The sequence below is a fragment of the Gavialis gangeticus genome, unplaced genomic scaffold (genome assembly GCF_001723915.1).
Source record: "Gavialis gangeticus isolate Ggan-Ray unplaced genomic scaffold, GavGan_comp1, whole genome shotgun sequence".
In the NCBI taxonomy this organism is placed as follows: domain Eukaryota; kingdom Metazoa; phylum Chordata; order Crocodylia; family Gavialidae; genus Gavialis; species Gavialis gangeticus.
The window spans coordinates 6,131,486-6,157,317 of NW_017729022.1; the positions used below are offsets into that span (position 1 = coordinate 6,131,486).

General features: G+C 39.4%; 1 protein-coding gene across 2 annotated transcripts in view; it reads left to right on the forward strand.

Annotated features, from left to right (window-relative positions):
• DOCK4 (dedicator of cytokinesis 4) overlaps positions 1 to 25,832 on the forward strand; it is a 483,151-nt gene that overhangs the window by 290,179 nt on the left and 167,140 nt on the right. For both annotated transcript variants that reach the window (XM_019514562.1, XM_019514563.1), the window contains exons 13-14: positions 10,683 to 10,808; positions 25,160 to 25,284. In XM_019514562.1, the coding sequence (XP_019370107.1) occupies positions 10,683 to 10,808; positions 25,160 to 25,284 (251 nt within the window). The remainder of the gene's footprint in view (positions 1 to 10,682; positions 10,809 to 25,159; positions 25,285 to 25,832) is intronic.

Below are 25,832 nucleotides of genomic sequence, written 5' to 3' on the forward strand. Positions count from 1 at the left end.
CTTATGTCCAGCCTGAAACAGTCTTACAGTAGTTTATGACCATTCGACCTCGCCATCCCTTGGGGTGCTCTGATGAACAAACGTTCCCCCAGATACTGGTGGTCACCCCTGATAAACTTATAGGTGGCTATCAGATCACCCCTGAGCCTACACTTTTCCAGGCTAAAGAGCCCCATGGCTCTCAGCCTGTCATTGTAAGGTCAGTTTTCCTGACCTCTGATCATGCGCGTGGCTCTTCTCTGGACTCTCTTAAGCTTCTCCATCCTTTTTGAATTGTGGAGCCCAAAACTGGACGCAGTACTCCAGCTGCGGCCTCACCAAGGCCAAGTACAAGGGGAGAATGACGTCCCAGGATTTGCTTGAGAAGCATCTATGGATGCAAGCCAGCGTTTTGGTTGCTTTACTAGCCGCAGCATCGCATTGAAGGCTCATGTTCATCTTGTGGTCAATGATGACTCCCAAGTCTCTTTCTTCTGTAGTGCTAGCCAGAGTAACACTGCCGAGCCTATAAGTGGAGAAACGGAAGAAGGAGTTCTGATGCTCATTCTGTATCTCAGAATGATGTGAAAATAAGAAGACTGATCTTTGGTAATTTTAATGTGAATGCATTTGAAGGACATATGAATTAATGTATGACTGAAAAGACCCTCCAGACTCTTGAACCCAGTCCCCTGTATTTACTGGCAATCCTTTTTCCATTTAGCACTCATACCACAATGACAAACAAGCACACATTTAAATGGCCAAATATAAGGTTATATGTGTAGGAACAAAGAATGGTTTTATGCTTCAGGATGGTAGCCAGTACCTGAAAAGTAAGGAGACAGAAAAAGATGTAAGGCTCATAATAGATAACCAACTGAACATTAGTTTCCAGCAGGATGCCATACTTAGCAAGGCAAGCTCATTTTTTTTAATGGATTGCTGTGTCTGCTTCTGGTGTCCACACTTCAAAAGACATACTTTGAGTTGCAAATGGCAAGGGAAATAAGGCAATAAAAAAGGACTCTACAAGTATATCAGAAATAAGAGGAAGACCAAGAAAAATATAGGTCCCTCACAGCTGATACAGAGAGGGCTGAAGTATTTATAATGCTGTTTTTACTTCAGCCTTCACAAATAAAGTCAGCTGCCAGATAATGAAGATAGGGAAAGATAGGGAAGGAGGCAAACTGCCTGGAGTAGTGGAATAATAGGTTAGGAGTTATTTAGACAATCTAGATGCTTTAAAGTACACCAGACAAAATTTGGCCTGCAGTACTAAAGGAACTGGCTGAGGTAATTTCAGAGCCATTGACTATCATATTTGAGAACTCATGGCAGTCAGGTGAGGTCCTCAATAACAGAAAAGGGCAAATACAGTTACTGTCTTTAAGAAATGGAAGAAGGAAAATCTGGGGTCAGATCAGCCTGACCGTGATACCTCGAAAAATCACGGTGCAGGTCATCAAGTAATTATTTATAAGCACCTGGAGAAGAACAAGGTGATTGGGAGCAGCAAGCATGGATTCGCAAAGAGAAAGTCATACCTGACCAATTATTTCCTTGAGGCACAATGAGATGACCTTTTATGATAAGCTATTAGGCTCTTTTGATGGGAGGAAGTAATGGCTGTGATATACCTTGATTTTTAGCAAGGCTTTTGACATTGTTTTCCACAACATTCTTATTAATAAGCTAAGTAAATACAGACTAAATAGAAGTACTGTAAAGTGGACAAACAACTGGTTGCATCATCATGCTCAATTAATGGCTCAGTATCTAGTTGGGCAGAGGTATCAAGTGGGGTTATCTACAAGTCTGTTCTGGGCCCATGATCTGCAAGTGCCTGTATGGGGAACTGGCTTGTTTGGAAAAAGTCATAATGGGATCCAGTGGTTGGAAACTGAAGCTAGATGAATTCAGACTAGAAATAAAGTACAGGGTGTTTATAAAGTCCTTGTGCCACTTTCAACTTTAATAACTTTGGATATACAGATGATGGAAGCAAACTGTAAACAGAGATTGAAAGCATAATTCATTAAGTTTTTTAGCATAATATAAAAATCACAAATGCAATTCATAAAATCACAACTGTAAAATATTTTCTGCGAGTTGGAAAACCGGATTGAGTGATGTGTCATGAAAGATGGCAGTTATGTTGAAGTTTAGAAATTTGAGCTGTATTGTGTTAAAACTTAATACATTATTGCTTTTAATTGCTGTTTACAGTTTGCTTCTACCATGTGTACATCCAAAGTTATTAAACTTTAAAATTATACAAGGGCTTTATAAACACCCTGTACATATTTTAGAGTGGGCAAAATTAACCACTAAATATCTTTTTTAGAGACACAGTGAATTTTCAGTCCCATAAACTTGAAATGATACCTGGATATTTTGCTAAAAAAGGCATGATCTAGCTGTATGAAACAATGCTTGATTGGTGCCTGAAGGAGCTTGGACTAGATATTTATAATGGCCTTATAATTGTGGTCTTTCAGATGCTTATCTGCCAGTAACTCTTGAAGTTAACAAGTGGTGAACTGAAATTACATTTCCAAGGTAAAGAAATGCCGGGCACACTTTTTGAAGATAATGAAATTCCACTTTAGTTAAAGACTGTTTTCATGTAAAGAAAAAGTTTGCTTTGTAACTCGACTGTATTTGCATCAAGAGGCTTCAGTACTAGAATTCAGTACATTCATGAATGCTGAGCTATGTGATCAAAACTTGTTAAGGTTAGCTATGTTATTAACTTATGCCAATGAGCCTCACTTTCCATACCAGTAAGACAAAGAGCTGGATAAATAGTAGCTAAGTGATTTTCTCCTCACAATTCAGAATAATCAAGCTCACGCTTTCAAGTGAATCTGCAGGACTTGAACTTTTTGTGTAGCCATTTGTGCACCAGATCCCACAGGGCTCATGCAAGTGTTAATTTTTTAAAATTGTGCTGAATTGATGTATTGTTAGATTTGCATTCTATGGGCAGCATTGATACCAAATGTCCACATGGCAATTGCATAGACAACATTTTAGATATTGCCAGGAATGTGAACACCTGCATGCTTTCAGGATTATTTTCACATCCTTAGCTAGCTTTGCTTGGACAGATGCCTTATTTTATTACCTTTCTCACAAAACAAACAGAACTGGTTAGCAGTCTGTCCAAGATTTTCATGTCAGCTTCCTCAGCAGCTGCTAGGCGTTCTTTTTCTTAATATGATCTAGCAGTCTCAGTTGCTTGTGGATAGAATTTGAATGTAAACATGTCTTTTTGTTCAGAAGAACTCAAATATAAGTGAATAGGCTGTGAGCTTAATAAATGTAGATTGCTTTCTCCCTTCTTCAGCATTAAACATCTGAATCAATACTGCTGTGTTAGAACCATCTTAATGTAAACCTTATAAACTTAAAAAATATATATAATGTTCTTTTGGCAGGTTGTCAATTGCATATATAATTTCTGCTCTAAATGGGAAGAATAATATGTCAAATTGTATTGGAAGTAAATTGTGAGCAATCTCTTGTTCATGCAAATGAAAAAGTGGGGGGAAAATGTTTTTGAAACCATGTAGTAGTGGTGCCTAACTTACTGGCTCCATGGACCAGGTGAGTGGTGTGGGGTCAGTTTGAGGGCCAGATCCTGTATGGGGTCAGTCTGTGGGTGCAATCCAGCGTGCTTATCTGCTTCCACATGCCGGGCAAACCCTAGGCACCCAGTGCAGCCATACCAGCCTGACCTCACATGGTGAATCTGGTTGCACACAGACCTAACCCTACAAGCAAGCACCATGTTATTAGGCCCACAGGATTTCCCATGGGTAGAGAAATTTGACAATAGAGGAGTGCTAGTTAACCCTGCCACTGCCCCCCTGCTGCCAAATTTCTGAACTGGGGAGCCTTGCAGACCAGATGCGTCATCCAGATCCATGAGCTGGATTTGGCCAGTGGGCTGGAGGTTGAGTACCACTGGCCTCTGGTAATTTTGTAGTAATATTTCACAACTTTTATTGTAAGAAGTAATGTTAATTTATACATAGTGTGCTAATATTAAAGGGGATAAAACATTAAGAGAATTGTTTGAGAAAAATTACAGTCTACTAGATTAAAGTAACAATTGTTTAGAGGTTGGTTAATCAGTTTCTTTGTCACAGTATAACTCCTGTTATTAAAAGAATGCCAAATTTATAATTACTGTGAAGGGAAGATTGCTTGTGTCATGTTAATTATAAGCTGGCATAATATGGGGAGCTGTTCTGTAAAATTTGCAACAATGTTTCAATTCAAACAGATACACTCCAATTTTTACTGATACTGAACTTCTCTGCAACAGTCTAATACTTGTGTTGTTTCAGGAGCTAGTGCGAAGTGGTGTTTGCTCTTAGTAAGAGGGGAGCTGATGTGAAATGAGCAGACACGTTCCTCTGATGCTTTTAGGCAGAAATGCACTCATGTTAAGAGGTTAATTGCTAGTGAATTTTAATTTTCATGCAGTATGTTCTTATTGTGATTTGCCTTCTTTCTTTTCCAGCTCTTTCAGGGTGCTCACAGAAGTTACATTTTTTGTGCGATAAGGCCCCTGAAAAAACACTCTACAGCCATAACATAGTAAACATTCATGGCTGCAATGCTTTTTAAATGGCTGATTGCACAAAAATTAAATCCTCATCTGATGAAGTATCAGACGGGCACTCTAAGTCAGGGTGCTGTAGGGTACCTGTGAACAGGTTGCCTGGGAGGGTAAATTTTGGGTGACTCTGCCTGCATACCATGTAGCTTTGTGGGGCTGGGCTGGTGCTTTCATGGGCAAGCAGCAGCCCAGCCCTGCTCCCGGGGCTATCACAGAACTGAGGCAGAGTCTCCTCCCAGCACAGTGGGGAGGAGAAATCCTGGAGGGAGCTTCTGCTTTCTCATGCCCCGCCCCCCAACAGCTACCCCTACTGGGTTCTTGGGGGAAGCCAGGCCTGGCCTACAAGGCAAGGGAGCTCTCCCCACTCCGCCCTCCCCACCAGACCTTGTGTGGGCATCTTGACAGTGGCAGAGGCTGCCGTTGCCAGGAGTTGGGGGCAGCAGGGGGGGTGGTGAGAGGGGTTGTGAAATGGAGCTTTTCCACCTCATGGATCCAGCCTGGCTACCCCTGCTGGGTTTTGTGAGGAGTCAAGCTGGGCTGACAAGGTGGGGAGGACTTCATTTGCCCCTTTCAACACCAGCTTCAGGCATGGCAGCCTCTGCTGCTGTCAAGATGCTTGCATGGGGGGGGAGGGTGCCCCCCCTTGCCACACAGGTCTGACCTGTATCCCTCCCAGGCCCCAGCAGGGGTAGCTGGTGGGGCATGTGCAGCAGGGATGGCTCAGTCCCTCCTCCCTCCCTCCCCCTGCCACTGCTGACAATTAACAGCTGGCAGTGGGGGCAGGGCTGAGGAGAGGGGTGGTCTGGCAACTTTCTAGGGGGCTGCTGGAGCACTCACGCCTGCTGGGCAGGGCTGGTGCAAGCAGGCTTCAAGCCCCCATACCTAACAGGCAAATACCTATTGGGTTCAATGGCACGCTAACTCATGGTGCTTGAGTAAAGTGCCATAAGTTAGTGCGCCTCCCTGACACTTCTTAAGAAATCTACCCTACTTTAGATTTTATATGTTGAAGCCTTCCTTTCTTTCCTTTTCCTCCTTTTGCAGAAAAGTTTTGCATTCCATCATTTAATTCTTGAACAAAGAAAATAACCTCCTGGACTTTCAGCAGGCCTTCGACACTGTCTCTCACCCCGTTCTCATTAAGAAACTGGGGGACTGTGGTGTTGACACCCACACAGTCAAATGAGTCACCAACTGGCTGGAGGGCCGCACCCAGAGAGTGGTGGTAGATGGGTCATTTTCGACTTGGAGGGATGTGGGCAGTGGGGTTCCGCAGGGCTCGGTCCTTGGGCCTGCACTGTTCAACATCTTCATCAGTGACTTGGATGAGGGGGTAAATAACACCCTGTTCAAATTTGCTGATGACACTAAGATGTGGGGGGATGTGGGCACGCTAGACGGGAGGAATAGGCTACAATCAGACCTAGACAGGTTACAGGGGTGGGCGGACGAGAATAGGATGGGATTCAACACTGATAAGTGCGAAGTAATGCACCTGAGGAGGAACAGCCGGCACCATACCAACAGGTTGGGGAACTCCCTTCTAGTCAGTACAGAGGCAGAAAAGGATCTTGGAGTCATCGTTGATTCCAAGATGAACATGGGCCAGCAGTGTGTGGATGCAGTCAGGAAGGCCCAACCGTACCTTGTCATGCATCCACAGATGCATCTCGAGCAGGTCCAAGGAGGTGGTACTCCCCCTCTATGCAGCACTGGTCAGGCCGCAGTTGGAGTACTGCATCCAGTTCTGGGCACCGCACTTCAAGAGGGATGTGGACAACATGGAGAGGGTCCAGAGGAGGGCCACTCACATGAGCAGGGGGTGGCAGGGCAGGCCCTATGAGGAGAGGCTACGGGACCTGAACCTCCAGAAGAGAAGGCTGAGGGGGGATCTAGTTGCTTGTTACAAACTAGTCAGAGGGGACCAGCAGGCACTAGGGAAGTCCCTGTTCCCCCTTGCACTGCCAGGAGTGACCAGGAATAACGGTCACAAGCTGGCAGAGGGTAGATTCCGACTAGACATCAGGAGGTGCTACTTCACTGTCAGGGCGGCTAGGAACTGGAACCAGCTTCCAAGCGAAGTGGTGCAGGCTCCTACCTTGGGGGTCTTTAAGACAAGGCTAGACAATCACTTTGGTGGGGTCGTTTGACCCCAGTACTCTTTCCTGCCATGGAAGGGGGTCAGACTTGATGATCTGCTCAGGTCCCTTCTGACCATTGAAACTATGAAACCTTGAATATGTGCAGCTTCTGTTGTTTCTTGGTCATAATATGTCTACAAACAACTTAATCATGCACACTTTATTTAGAAATCTTGTTTTTTCCAGCTACCAATGGCTCTCCCTTCTCTCTTATTTTCTTATATTGTATATTTAGAGCTCCTATTTTAATTCAGTTCGGGTTCAAACCTATTACAAGGCAGATGTCTATGTGAAATGTTTAGATTTTAAGAGGTGTTTATGTAATTTAAATTTTCAGAGTAGATTTAAGTCAGTGGAGTCCATGAAATTTAAATCTCAGCACTCTGAGTATTTTCTTTCTTGCGTCCCTCTCTCTTGGTCTTACAAAAAGTTCAGTTTAGATATATAATCTTTAAATACCTTTATTCATCCTTTTTTGTTCATCCGTTTCATATAGTATCCAATGTTTTGTGTAATTTCAAAGAGTTTGTGGCTTAAAATACAACCTTTCATTTTTAAACTGTAAACTTTGTGAAATGTAGACCTATAAGGCCTTTCTTGTCTTGCAGGAGTAAGTATTTTAAAATCCTTGACAGCCATTTTTTCAGGTTAGAATTGATGTTATCTTTTTTTTTTTTGTCTATTTAATGTCTGCGAACTAAATAAAATTCTCCTAAGAAAATCCAAACTGGCTTTTAAAAGAAGATTCCAGACTTCCTTACATTCAAACTGATTTGAGGTCTTAAACTTTAATTTAGTGTGTAAGAACAGTAACAATATTTCATGACATTAGGCAGTGTACAGTATCTGATTATTTTTTGTACTGTTGTTCTATTTCAAAATGTTTCATGTATTTCCAGGGAGAAAATGCAGTTTTGGAATTAGAGGTCTTTAAAATAAATAAATAAATGAATAAAGATGTTTCTTAAAGATATAAGCCTTTAACCTCGTTTCAAAACCTTGTCTTTTGTATATTTTAAGTCATGGTTTTTCATCTGATTCAAATTTATAATAGATAAAGTTACTGTTTTCTAATGGCTGTTCATTTTCTTATATGAAATAAGTTGGTATTCTTGGTACTAATGCCTGTGACAAAACTAACTAATATTTACAAATGTTTGTCTATTGAAATGGTATCTTTAGAAATAGAATGGATATCCCTGGTATGTGTGTGTGTTTACTTTTTTGTCCCCTATGTTGTGTGAAAGAAACCAAGGGAAGAAATGCACTGGTAAATTTTTAGTACATACACATTTAGTGAATTTTGTTTAGTATGATGTAACAACCTAAAATAGAATTTTACTTTTAACGTGATGGGTGTACGCAGTTATTGAATCAGAAGTTAACAACCCCAGCATTAAAAGAGTGAAAACCTGGTCACAAGTAGTACATATCCAGAAATTGACACTTCATTAAAATAATAAATTGATAGCATAAATAATAGACTTAATGAGAAAAAGATGAAGGTGGCCATGCTGGATCACACCAGTGATAGGGTAAATTTCTTCCTAATCTACAATAGAATGATGTTGTAGTCCATATGTATATTTATTAACTGCAACTTAACCTTCTGTGGTTATTTATGGGGGTTTTTTCTTGTTAATCTGTTTTTCTCTAGGTATTGATGTGAGAATAATTAATGACTGTTCCTGTTTCCTTCTTCACCTGTGTGTTTACACCTGTGATATACCAAAGTATTGCTGAGGTCAGGGAGGATTCATTTTTTTAAGATGTATTATATTGACACTAGTCAGTTAATACATTTGAAATAATGAGAAGTCATACTTGTCTGTTTTGTAGTTTCAGTTATCATGAAGCATAGTGCTTTTAATATATGCAGAATTATTAAAGTTGAAGGCACTGTTCTCTGTCTCTAGACTGCTCAGTGTCTCTGGAACCAATGAGACAGTTGAGAAATGGAGTGTATATTATCCTGTAACCTTTGAGATGGCCACATCTTCCAAAAGAGAGAGAAGAGCCTTGTTAAGAATTAATCAAGTGTACCAAAAATAATATTAGTATGTCTGTCACTGAGAGTTAAAATGCATTTAACAAACGATACTGCGCATAAGGAGGAAAGTCTTATGATATTATGTTCCATGATTTTTCTAATTTACTTAAAATATTTGGTTTTAAATAGAATTTCATTGGCTTTACTGTGATTGTGAAATTACTGATAAAACATTTATTATAAAACATTCCTTGTAATTCCTACATTCTTCTGTCCAGTAGTCATGTTCAATATTAGCTATATCTTTTTCTTTGTATCAAAGAACAAACATAGTCTTTTGCTTGATATTTGCTTTCTGATTAAATTTGTTATGACACTACTTGTATTGTTCTTCTCTCTGTACATTCTTGTACCTTTCTAGATCGTTGACATCTTTTACTGATGATGCTGCAATTTACTATTTGCTAAATATTAATGTAGGAACATTTATTTTGTTGAGTATTCATGTTACTTGTCAACATATGATATATTAAACAAATACCCCTGCATAAACTTGATAAGTTTGTGACTACAGTCATTTTATTTATGTACACATGTTGTTTGGACTCCTCACAGAGAGTTACTCATTGGCAGGGGTCTTAAGCCAGGGGTAACCATGATATGGCCCATAGGCTGGATCTGGATTGTGGGGCTCCCCATGCATCTAGAAACTTGGTGGTAGATGAGTAGTGGCAGTGTTAGCTGCCATGGCTGCTGGAAATGTGGTAATTAATACTGCAGCCATGCATTCTGCCCATGGGGCCGGATGAGTTGAGCAACACTGGCCTAATCTAAGAATTTGTCTTCCTACTTCAAAGACATCCTTATATAGAAGTAAAAGTTTGCAAGACTAAGGCTACATACACACCTTCAGATAATCTGGGAGAATTTTCCCAGGTTTGTTCTCCTAGAAGAGGAATTTAACCAAGAGCTCTATGTGAGGCCCAGAAGAATGGAGAACTTTTAGTGTTGACATTGTTCAGCTTATGGGGAGGGTTGGCTGTATGCACACATCTTGGCATGTTCTGCAGGCTCCCTTAGTCTGCCTGGTGACAGATTGTAGAAGTTCAGCAGAGCAGCCTGGTTGACTGACCCAGACTGATCAGTCAGGATGCATCTCCCTGCAGCACAATATGGGGATTGTGAAGGTGGTGTGTTTTGCTCCCTGCTGGAGCATCAGAGTCCAGTGATACTGTCTCCTGCAGTGGTGGGCAGGGGTGGGGGGAAGAGATGCTGAAGGACTATGTTCTCTTGTGAAAGAAGCTATGGCATACGCAGACAATTGCTCTTCCAGACACAATTCACCTGGCAACTTAACCCTGTTGCACAATCAGAAACTTAAGCCTGATTGCTCCCAGATAACTTTTCTCTCAGAATGGCCATTTATACTCTGGGAGAAAAAGCCTGAACATCTGTACACTTATAGTTTCTCCTGAGAAGAGTCACAGCTCTCCCATGAAAAAGTGAATATCTGTACAAGGCCTAAATGAAGGTTAGCTTGAAGAGTAAGCAGATTAAAAAAAAATAGATTGCTGCAAAATATTAATAACAATTGACATTGCCCTGAAACACACTGTTTAAGATCTTGGTAGCTCCCTGTAGCTGAGGTTTGATCTACTGTAACAAACTCCTACCAATGAAAACTAGATTATTAAAGAGTTTGTATGACTGGATGGATATTTAGAATTTATTAGGTTTTTTGAATATGTTTACCCTTCCCAAATGTATGATTTTGGAGATGGTTTAAATGTTGTTGAATTCTCTATTAGGAAAGGTACATTTATACCTTTTAAAATAGTATTTTAGTTTGAAATAAAATGTTTTTAATTAATAATAGGCATTATGTGTTTCTTAAGGTGGTTTCTTTTTTAAATCTTTTTCTCCCCTTCGTTTCCAGGTCTAGCTGTTTCACTTCAATTGCTTCATGGAGATATTGAACAAATAAGGAGGGAGTACACATCTATATTTACCCATGGAGTATCAATAACAAGGAAGCTGGGTTTTTCCAATATTATTATGCCTGGTAAGTTAAAAATAAAGGGTGTCAGGTAAGAAAAATGGGATATTACTCAGTTTTAAATTTCTTTCCAAAGAACTTCTATACTTCAGCCATTTCAGACTTCAAGCCACTGAGTCTTTTAAATAGTTCTTTTTTAAACTTACTGAATTTACTTGAATATAATACAAGGCTTTTTCCTCAATCAGCATGAGAGGAAAGCTCCTTGTCTTATATTTTCATACAAGAAAACTTAAATACATTGCCTATCATTAAGCTGCTGCCAAAAGCAGCATGTGCTCAGTAATAGAAACCAACTATGAAGCTGATGAAATGCAGCCAACACTGAGCATGACTATAAAACAAATGGCCTGTATTGGCCAAACTTGCTGATGGGAACCTGCCACAAGGACAGGTTACTGCAGCCCATGTAAATAAGTTATATGGTAGTGCCTATTGTGCTCAGTCTTCCTATACAAACTATGCATAGTTTGTATTATATGTAAGCAGACGAAAAATAAACACACAAGTAAATGGCACAAAAGTGCTGCTTAAAGCGTGTTTATGGAGTACCTGTGCTAAAACTTGCAGCAGTTTCAAAAAAGGTAAAATGCATTAATTCTGAATCAACTAAGTCTATGGATACCCATGGTACTAAGTCATTGTTTTCCAATTTGCCCCTCACTTCCATGTACAACATCTGTACATACCCACTATAGGGTAAAGGGGTAAAATGAATCAATTCTGGATTAACTAAATTACTACAGGCATGCTTGTTTTAAAGTCAGTGTTTTCCAAGTTTCCCCTTACTTTCACGTGATCAGGGAGAGCACAGCCTGACAGTAAGGGGGAGAAGGGGCTGCAAGGGGAAGTTGGGGAGGCAGAGGGCAAGGGGCCTACCTAACCCCCCCATATTTATTTTCCCTTATGTAACGATGAGGGGGGACACATTCAAGGCAAACGTCCAATAATTAGATTCTATACCTGTGAAGTTATAACAAATGTATAACTTTTCCATATATGGAATCTAATTATTGGGGGACCATCTTATATTCAGGTGAATACAGTAATAAAATAAGAGACAAGGTATTGGGATTGCTGCTTTATTATATGATGGACTGTGAGGAGTAATTCTAAGTTAATATAGGGTAGGTACTATCCCAGTTGGTATGATCCCAGGGTAGTCCTTGGCCCATGCTGATCATCAGCTTATTATCAACATTAGGACCCAGGGTATCACCAGGTCTGGAAAACGTGCCATATATTTAATTTAAGGTGCAATGCAAACCAGTCACAAAGATGTGTTACCTTGTATGTGGAACATCTTTTTCACCGGTTTACCATTTTGTGGTGCCATAAATTGGCTGAACAAGTGACATATTTTCATAATAGTTGCCCTTAGGTGCCACTCTGTCCTGCCCTGCCTTCTGCCTGGCTTCATACTAACATGGTTAACCACCCCTCACTACTAAATAGGCATTTCTTTTTTTAGCATTTGTTACCTCTGGATTGGGATTGAGTGGGTTTGGCGTGTTTTCATGACATTGTGACAGTAATATCTTAGAGACAGTTGGACACATAATGGATGTGCCCTCAGAGGTACAGAACTTTGAGGTTAATAAAGCTGTCTTACGATTATTTTGCAAATAATGATGGGGAATTAGGTTGTAATGTTTAGTAAAACATACTAAATGATTCAAACATTATAATTTAACTATGAATCTTACATGTATTTAATGGATGAGTGAGATTTAAATAATATAGACTGTTGCATAATTTGATTAGTTTGGTGCATCTCAGTGCAGTATGTAATGTAAATCAATTTAATACATTTTTAAAATATTATATACATGATGATTATGGATGCAGATATACTGAACACAAAATAATTCCCAGTGAAGGAAGTCTTTTTGTCTAATTCTTAGCAGTCCATGATTTAACGAGCTGCTGCTGTGCGGTGCCATATTTCCTTTGATTGTCATAAATAACTCTTTCCTCCTATTTCCTTATCTTCCTATTGTGAGAGACAGCGATGTTTAAAATTATTATAAAAACATGTTATAGTATTGCAGTATCTGCCCCCTCAGTTTCAGAGCTAAGTATTATGGCAGGTTCAATTGAAAACTTAAAAAATATAGAGAGATTTCACTGTGCTGTTTCATTATCTCAGAAATTGCCTATACTCTTTTGTTTTGGAATCACACAGCTTTTGTCTATCTTTACTGGTGCAAATGAGATTTGTATTGAGCTGAGATAATCACCATACCCTTGAAATTTATATATTCCACTTTGCTATTCAGAAGAGTATACTAAATATAGTGAGTCGCTTGCAACAGGTCAGCCACTGAAATCACTATGGGTTTTTAAAACTGTTTCATTTTGTTTTCTTTCAGCTCCTTTTCTTTAGCAATATTTCTAAATCTGTAATCAATTGAAATAAATTGAGAAATTAATATGGCCATTTGATATGGGAAACAGCATTAGTTTTATTATTTCCTTTCTTTTTGTTGCAGTTTAGTATTTTGTTCAGGTCAATTAACTCTCAAGTGAGTGCTCGTAATCAAACCATCACTGAATTATTTAATAATAGACTTGGCATGCAATGTAGCTTAGATTCTGTGCAGTTTAAATAGGAGTATCTGCATGCAAAATGCCAGATTAGAAAGCACTTTTCCTTTCTGATGTGCTTTGTACTGTAATTGCCCTTCATTTACCAGCTAAGACTGACCCTTTTCTCTTTGAGGATTTTAGCTCTATCATTAGAAGTAATGAGGTTCAGCATACATGCCGTATCAGAGATTAGACAATGGTATAATGCATGTTTTTGTAGAGTAATGGCTTTTGTGCTGCTGGAGTCTGACAGGGTGAAGCCATAGAATGCTCTTTCCAGGGCATATGAACTATTAATTTAAAACCTCAACTGTTTTAGGAAGTAGGAAAGAAGATTCAGATGGATTGAAAAGCCACTCATTTCTCAGCTTTATTCAAATCTCACATGTATCTCTCTTGATGGCTAGGAAAAAAGAAACGCTATGGAACAGGTTCCTCTATGTCTTTTCTATATAATCAAGCTACAGGGGCAAATTCTGTACTACCTTATGTTTGTGGACCTTGCTTTAATAATTTGATGCACAGGCAAAAATTCCATCTTTCCAAAAATGTTCAGAAAGCATTATACAGAGTTAGGCACAAATGTTTAAACCCTCAGCTGAGATCTGATGCGCAGTTCCTATTCACCTGTAAGGAAACATGACCACACAATTACTTATGACCAAGTCCAGCTGTGTCACATAGGCAGATTATTAGTTCTGAAGGATATCCAGTATAGTCCAGCTTCATCAGCCACCAAACCCATTCAGCGCTTGAGTTCAAGCAGTGCCTCCATTTTGAACTTCAGATTACCCTAGGCATCTACACTTCACTTTCAAGCATGTGCAGAAGCTTATCTGAATTGTTCATCTAACAGACAGCTAACTCTAACCTCAGCTCTTTTGGGATCCAGATTGATGCCCCTAAGGGCACGGACAGACAATTTTAGCCCAATCTGGCCCCAGACAGCTGTCTACAGCCGTGACCAAACAGAAATGCATACCTGCAGACCTCTTTCAAAGGGCCCGATCCCATGAAAATCTGAACCTTCATTGTATGAGGGTTCAGCTGGCCATGCTCCAAACTAGAACATACTTTGTAACTTATGTCTGTGGAGCTCCCAGCCTATCACTGTTTTCAGAATGGGAGGGGGCAAAGGGAGCAGAGGGAGTTTGGTCTGGGTTTTTTTTAACTGGTGCTGGAAGGTAGGTGGGTGGGTGGATTGGAGCCCTACCACCCCATCCTCCAGCGCTGGCTGAGGAAACCCAAGAGTGAGCTCCCTCTGCTCCCTTTCTCCCTCCCATTCTGAAAACAGCATCCAGGCTGGGAGTGGTGTTGCTACAGAGACTGGGCTGCAGGTTCTCAGTAATCCCCAACTCTGGTACCTAACAGTGAACTTCTCTTGGGTCTGGGTGCTTGTTGCTACTCATAGCGCTTCCTGCAAAGTACTGTGAGTTGCACTGGGGAGCTGCTCTTCTGTTTGTGCCCTAAGTTCCCAAAAGAACCTGATCTGTTAGACATGCTCAGAGCCTGTCAGGACTGTTTATGCATTTTGCATTAAATAGTGATTGATTAAAAAAATAGGGAAAAAACCCCTAACATCAGGGTCCAGCAGGAAGATGGAGTCACAACATTAGCAAAAGTAGCATAATAGTTGAGGGTCACTACCGTAGGTTTTGGATTATACAGAAGTCAAAAGTTGACTTCTTAACATACCATCTCACTCAATAAAATACCCTGTGGAAGCCCATGCATTATTTTAGTAGATGATTCCTTGTAATAAAAATAAGATTCTCAGAAGCCATCATTGGCCTTTCTTACATTCAGCTTTCAACATGTTTTGCAACCTAGGAGCATGGCCACTTTTGATGTCAGTTGTATTCCACTCTCAAGATCTGATTAGAGCTGCATTCCTGCCTTCTTACCTGAAAAATGGGGAGGTAAAGCTGGTTCCCCAAATAACTCCAACGTATATTTTGGTTATTAACCTTGAACTATATATGATGCTGTATGGTTGTTTACTTGGCCTGGTGAGATCTATTTGGAGTTTGTCACAGTTCTCTCTTCAATAAACATTTGAGGGTGTTCCATAACTAATAGCATTATTTCTGGTGAGGTTTTTTGTTTGTATGTTTTTTGTTTTTTGCTCCTTCTTCTGCCTTTTATGCGGTTCACATGCAAGAGCATGCTTGTCAGCAACTCCCTTCCTCTGTTCTACTTTGCTTTTTATTTCTGTGGACTTAAATGCTGTGGTTTAAAAGCTTGTGAATTATATGGTTGTTATGAAAATAATGTACTTGAGACTGTCAGCACTTCACATATATCATTATTTTTCAGTGAGTTATGGTTTTGAAAGGGAAAATGCATTTGTAGATGAAGCCAAGAATACAAGAGCTTAGGCTGAGAGCTAATGTTCATTTACTGTGGAGTCAGTTCTCTGCACATCAAGTTACTTGCCCCTTTATATTTGTCTGCATTATTTACCTTGAAAAAAGAACTGTACATGCAATTGGGAACACATTATGTAAGTGAAAAAGTCTGAATTTTAACACTGCTGTTGGCTTCCACATTAAGGAAAGTGGACCTTCCTTATTTGTCTGCTAGCTATTGTTCCTTTTTCTGGTTGGCAATAGATTGGCTTGTTTTTACCATTGCTAGTAATATTGCCTGATTGCATTAGCTATCCAGAAATACATTAAAAGCAATATTGTCACATAAAACTAACCCAAAATTCAACCTTCCACAAAACTATTTTAGAATCTTTGGGAAATAACCTACTTGAATTTCTTTTTAAAATGCCATTTCTTCTAAAAGAACTACCATTTCTGCAAGTCTCAAGTGGGGAAATAAGGCTAATACATGAGCAGCTGTCCAGTTAGACAAGTACAATGAACTTTTAAATTACACTTCCCCTTCACTTCTCTCTTCTGCCTTGCTTTGTTGATTTGCTTAGTGCATTGGGAGCTGGAGGAATCATAGGAGGGGCTGGAAGAGGGGAAAAGGAGTAGGGTATTCAGAGAACTTTGCTCCATTTAGATCTTCTATGGATGAGGACAAGAGAAGGGAAGCTTTGCAAGATTAAGGGGAATGACATTTAGAGAGCAGGTTGCTTTTGCTCTGCTGATTCTGCAGTTATAGATGGAGGTGCAGCCTGTATAAGGCAATATTATTTAAGAAGATGCGCCTGACTTTGTGCATACAGGATTTCATAAGGGAACCTTCAAGTGTGGTATTCTGTAAACCTGAGGAGTGAGAGCGCACTCCAGGAAAGGGACAGTGGAGAAAAGTAACAGGGTGGCAGTTAAGAAATACTAGGTTTTTTTTTTAATTGACTTATAACTAGAAATGAACTTTGTAAACAGTGTTGCAAAAAAAAAAAAGAGGAAGAAAAACTTTTGTTCTTGCAAAATTCTGCTGGAATTTTGACTCATTTTAAAGCCATCTTAAATCAACTGATTAAAAACTTGTGTGAAATTTAGTGAATTTGTTTGTAAATTTTAATCTAACCTGATAAATGTGTATGATTTTAAGAGAATGTAGAAGTAGCAAGTATTGAAATGGACTATGGTATGAGCACATCTTCTGTAGGGCACTGAATTTGCTATTGGAGGGATGTTTCTTAGGGGTTGTTGGCAGCTTTTGTGATATGCCTTCAAAAACATGTATTGTCATACAAGTAAAAATGGATAATTCAGTCATTTTAAAAGGAACCCTGTTAGTCATGCTCCTGCCTTTGATTAAAAGAACAAGCAGTTCTAAATCTTATCTGAAAATAGCCAGTACTGTTACCAAAAATCAGTAGTATTTCAGGAATTTTAACATACAGGTTATTGATTTAATTCTTCCTTTTGTGTACTGAAATGATTGACAATAGCATTCCATGGAAATTAAGCTATTACATGAAATTTTAACTTACTTATTTCTTCCCACGCCTGCCCCCATGATAACCTTTAAAAGCTTATAAACAAAAATAAGAGAAAACCATAAATAAACAAGTAGACCTACCCCTGACTTTTGTCAGTTCTCATACTGCTATATGGCCTCTAGTTGCCTGTCTTCCCTGTTAAGGAATCTTTTTGAGGCAGGGGTCATCTCTTACTATGCATATATTCAGCAATTAGCAGAATGGTTTCTCAATCTTAGGACCTACTCTAATATTACCACTAATGATAATTGCTTGGTACCTACGTAAGGACTTCTAGCAAATAATTAAGTGTACGGTGCATTAATGAAGCATGTTTTAAACTGTAAGCCAGGGTATGGAGTGCAACTACAGAAAACATTTGAATAATTTTATCCTTTAAATCTGGCATTTATACCTTCTCTGGCAGCTTCAAGCAGATAAATACAATGTTTTCTGTAGCTTTTTTTTTAAGCTTTTCAAATCTGCTGTAAGAGGGGATAAACAATCCAGAAGGGCCAGGCATAATTCTGTGGTGAGTGTTTCAGTATTCTTCCTTTTACAAAGCCAAAAGCAAAAAGAACTCTTCTTAAAAATTGGTCAAGTTCACGTTGAATTGTAGTGTGTCCATAATTTCCTGTGCTGATTTCCTTAACGATGTTCCTCTCTTAGACAGCATCAGCTATGTGACCTTGCTTCCACACTACAGTCTCTTCCGGTACCACAGTCTTTTTGAATGATGGCCAAATGATTCATTTCATGTGTAAAATTTGATTATTGCCTTCATAGTGCTGCCTTGACTACCTACCAACCCTGTGTTTTTAAGAGGAGAACCCTTTATTGCCCCAGTGGTATCAGCTGGAACTTAAAATTAGCATAGTCTCCTGGGACTTAACTAGTCAATTTTGAAGATGTATTTCAAAGTAAATTAACATTTTAAGCAAATAAATCTTTTTAGTAGCCAAAATAGCATGGTCAAGGCTGTGCCTAATGCAGAAATGAATGAAGACTAGTCTTTCTCGAATTAACCTTACATACTATTACAACAGCTTGTATCATCTCCCTTTAGACTCAGCTGGTTCTGATTTGAGCTGTTCTGCCTTGTCCTTAAGCTGTTTTCATTCCTTATAAGACTATCTTTCTTCTCTGTGAACACACATTCAAATAATCTGGGAGAATGCTCCCAGGTTTGTTCTCCCAGTAGAAAAACTTACCGAGAGTTACATTGCTTGCTAGAAAATGTTATTTAGAGTTTTGCTTTAGGGAACAGGTTTGTAGGTAAAATAGATATTCATTAGAACAGGGGTTTTCAACCTTTTTAAGGCAGGGTACCTCTTCTGGTGGGTACCCTTTCCGGATGCGGGGGTGGCAGGTTGGGGGTGATGACTGCCGGCTGGGGGGGTGAGGGGGGTTGCTGACAGACAGCTGGACATGAAGCCAGCGGTGCAGGGAGCTCGCATGCGGTGACCGCTGCCATCTATACATGCTGTGTCACCGCCAGGCACCAGGTGGTGCTTTCCTATGTCCAAGTATTCCTGCTTCTCCGCGCCACCAGCTGCACATGCAGGCAGCCATCAGCACCGTCTACACCCCTGGCATGCGGGGGTGGTGCAGGGAGCTTGCACATGGCTCCCGCTCCCGCTGTCATCTATACACTCAGCGCTGCCACTGTGCACTGTGGGAGAATGGGTGCTGATGGCCAGCTGCCCCCCCCCCCCCCCCCCCCCAGCTGGATGGACACAAAGCTGGCAGTGCAAAGAAGTGCCAAACTGCACAGTCACAGTGCCAAACTGCAGAGCCCTTGGGATTTCCAACTTTGATGGACAGAGACCAGTAAATGCCCAAATTAAGATATGTGTGCATATGATAGTCCTTTGTTTCACAAACCTATGGTGGCAGGACAGAGCATGGACTGTATGACAACCACAGGGATACCAATCAGTGATGCCTAGAGATGAAGAGCCATCAGAAGGGAGAGAGGATACAAAAGGAGGGATTTCAGGACACCAAAGGGTCTCCAAGAGGGAAACCTGAGGCCACTATGTATAGAGGGCTTACCACCAGCCCATCTCACCCACTGTATGGACGGGGAGGGAGGGCCTCAGCTGTCAACCTCCAGGTTGCTGACATCTGACATTCAAGAGAGAACCTCAGGGTGAAGCTTGTGTACTGGCCAGATGTACCTTCCCTCTGTGACAGCTCTACGACTGGTAGATAAAGAGTTGTTTGCCTTGCCTGCATTATTCTTATGTGCTATCACTATGTATCAGTAAAATTTGCATATTATCAAATGGAGCGGTCATTGTCAGTTTGAGGGTTTGGGTCTGCCCAGAAGAAGGTGCCAACATGCATGTACAGACATTTGAGGATCTGGGAGTGGAGAACTTGCAATGCTGACACTGCAAGGCAGGGGTTCCCCTGTGCAAATATCCCAGCCTGTATTTGTGTGCCTGGTAACAGATGACAGTAGTGCAGCAGAGCACTGCTCAGAGTCAGCCTGTGTGGAGATTGTGAAGGGGGCATGTGCTGCTCTCTCCCAGGGCATCACCATCCAGCCAGTGACATACCAGGAGTGGGTGGTGGGGAGGGTGAGCCAGGAGGCAAATGCTAGAGGACTGTATTCTCTTCTGATTGAAGCCACAGCATGTACAGATATTCGTTCCCCCAGGAGAAATTTTTCTTGGAGTGATTTAGTCCTGGTTGTTCCCATGTTGTTTTTCTCCTGGAGTGGCCATTTTTACTTTGGAAGAAAAAGCCTGAAAATCTGTACACTCGTGGTTTCTGTACAGTCATGGAGCAGCATGGAGAAACTGAATTATCTGTACGAGGCCCTTGTCTGCTCTGTCAAGAAAGAGAATCGAAGTTCCCTGACCTTTACTAGTCTTATGTACATGAACTCTGCCCCTGTCATTCTATTCATCAGCAAGATGGGTAATAAACCAAGCTTTTCTGTATACATTTCGGAGATGTTTTGCTAGTAAATGTTGGGGCTGCTACTGTGTTTTACCCTCATTTCTGCCCTGCAAGTCACAGCATAAGCCTTTAAAACTGAAATAATGTTTTTTAAGGTTTGGCATAAACCATTGGGGCCAATGTTTTTGGTAAGCATGCCACAAGGTAAGCTTGTACCCTCCTCCAGTGTTACTCTGACCCGACTTCTTTCCTCTATCCGACCTCTTACTCTTTCTTCTCCCATGTCCCATGTTCCCTGGTTCATCACCAGTCTGCCCTGAGCCATACACAGGGGCTACCCATGCCACTTTTTGGTGCACACGCAGCAGGATGACGGAATCATGCCTTGAGTAAAACAAAAGATTTTTTTAGTCTGATGTAGCATTTTACAGTGCAGTCTAAGAGGAAGAGAAGAGAAGCCTAAGAGAAGCTTCTTGTGGACCATACAATATTTTCCATTTCTGTGTACAAAATGGCTTATAATGAGGGTTGTAATGCCAAAGCTAACTTTTAAAAGCATAATGCTTATTTAAAAAAAAAACAAACAAAAAAACAACTCTTCACACTTTCTGGAAAGCACACAAAACTTATAATATTTCTGATATTAAAACCTGGAATATTTAGTTTTCCATGCATTCTGAAATGGGCATTTAATTTTCTCATAGTCGTCATCACTGTATTTACGTCCAGTCTTACCTTTTACTGATTTAGGCTGAGGGGGTGTTGACTGCTTGTTTTGTTCATTTTGTCTCTCTTAAACTTCTAAAATCTCCAGTATATCCCCAATATTTTTCAATTAAAATACTCTTTGTAAATATCGTTCTTATTCAAATATGTCTATAATACTGCATAACTGAAGTATTTAATTGCAAATTTGCTGCCTAGCAGCAACTCCTTTCACAATTACAAAGTTGTAAGAGTGTCAGAGAGAGGTGATTTCCTTCTAAAAGAAAAACAAAACAAAACAAATTATGTTTTGTTACATTGCTACATAATAAAATTGTAGGGATTTTATGACAAAGCTTTCTCCAGCTTGATACTAAAATATCTTCCCTTTTTGGCAGGAATGATTGCCTTTGAATTTTTTGACTGCAGCCAATAGTTTGAAAACTTCACTCCTCATCTTAAAATATTGTCTTTCAACAGAAAGTTTCCAAGGTTCTAAATGTTGCTCTATGGGCCTCTGCTGTCTCTGGAGAGTTAAATTGTTGATTCCTTTATTATGAAAATAATTGTCTTTGCCCTCTTCACTACAGCCAAAATCCAATAAAAATCTCTTCCTCCCTCTGAAAATCATAGATTCGTCTGTTATGTTTTCTTGTAAGATTCCATTTATAAATTGTTAATATGTTATTAACAGATGTTTTATTGAAAGGACAATCAGTAGTTTTGTGGTTACAGTAGGTAGCCCAATGCCTGCTTACCACTAAGCAGTGGATTGTTTGGACTATAGTTACTGATCAGTATGAATTTTGTATAAAAGACCAATTGAGATAAAAACATGACTGACATTAAATTTGAGCACCATCAATTGGTATATTCACAGTGAATCTTGGCAGTGCAATTCTGCTGCCCATCAACCTTTTCTCCTCAGCCTAATTTGTAGCACATCCCTCTTTGGTCCCTTCCAAATCAGCTCCTGCAGATACCTTTTCCCTCAATACAAGCAACTCAGACTATCCTGTCTGATATTATTTACCCTGTATTCAGTCTTTTCTGTTGTCTTTGTTAAGCAGGAAGACCAATCTTCTGCCTGTTCTCTACAGCACCTGTACTTGTTCTAGGCTTCTCGGCAATACGATTTTTTGCAGCCTGTGAACTGTACTCTGGAGGCGTTTTCTTTTGGGTCAGCAGGGTCATCTGAAGAAGCAGATACTTCCACTGTCTGCATTCTGTAATACAAATTTTTATTTAACTTTCCAGATGTTTAAATTTAGCACCTTTTGTAATAGAATTAACTTAGAAATGCCCATGGCCATACAACAAGCACTCAGAATTCATGCAGTTGTTAAGGCTGTATTATTAGGCACATTGCTGTTTTCCAAGCATTCATTAATATTAGCCTGAATACTTGTATTTTCAAATGATTTCCACAGAGATTTAACCATTCAGCTGGATGACCAGATGAAGACGTTCAGTTCTATGGCATTTAGTATTTAGGTTTTAATTCTAATTTTGGAAAGAAAGGAAGAGAAAGCAGACAACAATGCACTCTTGCCTTCTAGCCAACCAGTGTCAGATAGGGCCTTACAGGTCAGTTTGTATATAGAATATAAACTTCTGAACATAATCTGCTCATTTTATGAAACAGAAATGGTAACAAAAGACAAACTCCATTTGACAGCAACATCAGGCCTCATGCCTCTGTCCTGATTCAAAGGGACTGTAGCTGTAGCTGTCTCTTCTATGCAGAGCGTGGCTGTGCTGATACAGAAGCTGAAGGTTTTTTGGTTTTGTTTTTTAATTTCAGAGCAAGGGGCATCAACCTTGTGCCCCTTCATGGGGTTAACCGTGATATGTTTATCATGTGGCAAAATTAAAGAGCTTTATTTTCAGTTTCCACATTACAAAAAATGTGATTTTTCTGTCAGAGAAAATCTGAAATGATCACACTTTTATACAAAGAAAGGGAAATTGACAGGAGCCTTTTAGCAGGAAAAGCATTGAGCCAAAATTCTGTTTCAGATCTATGAAATACAGATTTTTTTTTTAATTTCTGTCCTAAAAAATCTTTATTATATTTGTTAGCTATATGTTCCATATCAAGGTGAATGTCCCCCTCCCCCAAAGAATCTCCCTTCTCTATGAGATGGAAATTTCATTTTCCAGCCAGTTCTAGTGTTTGTCTTCAAATTTTTATTGTCTTTTTAGTGTCTTATTGTGATGGGCTAGGGGTTTTTAGAAGCAGGTGTGTCTGTTCTGCTGCTTTGAACTTCAGGCTGCACTTGCTCTCCCCAGCAGGAGATAAAAAGCCCCTCACTCAGGAGCTGAACTAGGAGCTAGCTTGAATTGAGGATATTTTCTGCATTGTTTGCATTTGGATTCGAGGATGCTAGGGAAAACAGTTTTTTTTACTCTAAGGTGACTCATACATCTTGCTTTGTCTAAGACTTTGAAACCAAGATAGCGTTTCCTAAGGAAGTCTAGATCAGGAAGTCTGTTGTCTAAATTGTTGCCTTTTGCGCTTGGCTCTGAAGTCTGCTAAAGTTCACTCAGCTGGTAGCAAGGTGTTGTTATGAAGGGTACATCCTTCTCTTTTGTTCTTTCTTCCATGCAGTTAGACTCTTATTGTAAAAAAAACAAACAAAAAAACCAGTTGTACAATTAGTTTGGAAATGTGTTAGAAACTTGAAACTCAGATCACCTTTTTGAAGCCTTTTGAGCATTCTAGAACTGTTTTTTTGTTTTACATCTAACTCCTAAACAACTCACAGCATATGTGGTTTCAACTACATTTCCAACTCATTAGGACCTGAAAAATGTGCAAGTTGGTGGCTTGTGTTTCTACTCAGGACACATGGAAAATATGTAGTATTTTCCTCCCTGTGGAATGTAACTGTTAAAAGTAGCATAGATGCATCCAGAATGGTAGTTGATCTTTAAAGGAGGTCCACAGATCCCATTTCAATGCCAAAAATAGTTTTGTAAGTCTCGTTTTAATAACAAAAATGCTTATTAACATTTTCTTTAAAGTAAAACTCATGAAAATGAGAAATAGCATTGACTTGAACTGATGCAAGAGAAAACATATGCTAAGAAAATATCCCACGTGTCTTTCAGTCATTAGTCATATCCTGTACTAATTTTTTTGGACAAAGTGTACAAAATGTCATTTTAAGTAGACATAATAAAGTTTCTCTAAAATTAAAAAATAATCAGGAGTACTCACAATTACCTTGATTTAATGCCTTGTCCTTGTCTTTTTATGGCATAGTCTTCAAGGGCAGAGTAGGAAATAGGTTATTCAGCAGGGTTCAACAGGTACTTTGTTGGGAATGTTTCATTAACAATCTTTACGTATTAACAAATTAATGCTAAAACATTTGTACTCTCTAGTAGTGTTGGTATTTCTGCTGCTTTAAAGTTACCTGAGGTAGAACAAAGGCAAGGAAAAATTACAAAGCATGACAGTATCCTGAAAAGTTTAAGTTGATTGGATTTGTCCTCTAAAATAATTATGCAGAATCTTAGATAGAGTTGATAATGAACTTAGATGGTGTTGATGTATTATCATTATTTTCAAATATTTATTTGTACTTTTTAATACTGTATAATAAAAAACACTAGATGTCCTTGGAAACTTCTTAAAGTGTGTGTGTGTGTGTGTGTGTGTGTGTGTGTGTGTGTGTGTGTGTGTGTGTGTGTGTGTGTGTGTGTGTGTGTGTGTAGTCAATCATGCACAATATTTATGTAGGTCAGTTATATGTATTTGAGGACCCACATAAATATCGTGCACTATTGACTGTCACAGCTTAATGAACATCTAATATAATACTTTGGAGAGGATATTTAAAGTATATATAACTATCTACTACCAGTTGGATATCATTTGATAAAAAATTAAAATGATGTGAGGATATACCCAATTATTGCCAAACCTAGAGATGTGACTTCTAGGAGAGAGAGTAACTGACTTAAAAGAAATTTTGTCTTGGCTCTTCATTGTTAGTATAGTTTGACTAGGAATTCAGTCCAGTTGCTCTCAAATAGTTTTAATAACTTCCTTCCTTGAGAGAGCCAAAGCAAGATTGATATTTCACTATGAAAAATATATTTGAAATAAATTTAGTATCATAAAGTATCATTTTCCTTTCCCAATTTCCCTCATTCCCTGCCCTTCCTTTCTGCTCTCTCCCCCTCCACTCAAAATTAAGCTACATTGATATGTTTTCCTTTGACCCTTATACATTTTGTGGTTTATGCTTTTCTTTTATAGGTGAAATGAGGAATGATTTATACATCACTGTAGAAAGAGGAGAGTTTGAAAAGGGAGGTAAAAGTGTGGCCAGAAATGTGGAAGTAACAATGCACGTTGTGGACAGTTGTGGTCAAATTTTAAAGGTACTTCATTCATTTTATTTTCCCTTAGGCAGATGCTGATCCCCTTATTGAAATTTTCTTGGAGACATGTACTTCCATTCAATTCAGTGGAACTATTCCTTATATGAGGAATAAGGAATTACTTTGTTTGGACCCTATTGTCTTTAATTACTTGTAAACATTCAGATCATGTGCACTTGGCTTTAAGTCTTTGGAAATTACAAATTTTCTTTATTTTTTACAACTGATTATATAACCTAAACAAGCAAAGAAACCAAAGGTAGCCTATTAATTAAAATGGTGGAAGGTTTTGAAAGAAGGTACATTTTTGCAGAACTTCTCCCACTTCATGATACTTTTTGTTTCTCACTAATGTAAGCATTTCCCCTGTATACATTGTTTTAGTTAGGCACACATTCTAGTTCCTTTACTTATTCAATTGAATTAATTATTAAGGAATTCCAAAATATCATGGGCTGCAGGGCTCTCAGCAGCAGCAGTGGGGAAAATGCTGCCACCTCTGTGAGCTCTGCAGCTGCCAAGGCGTGAAGCGAGGATGGTGTTCCAGT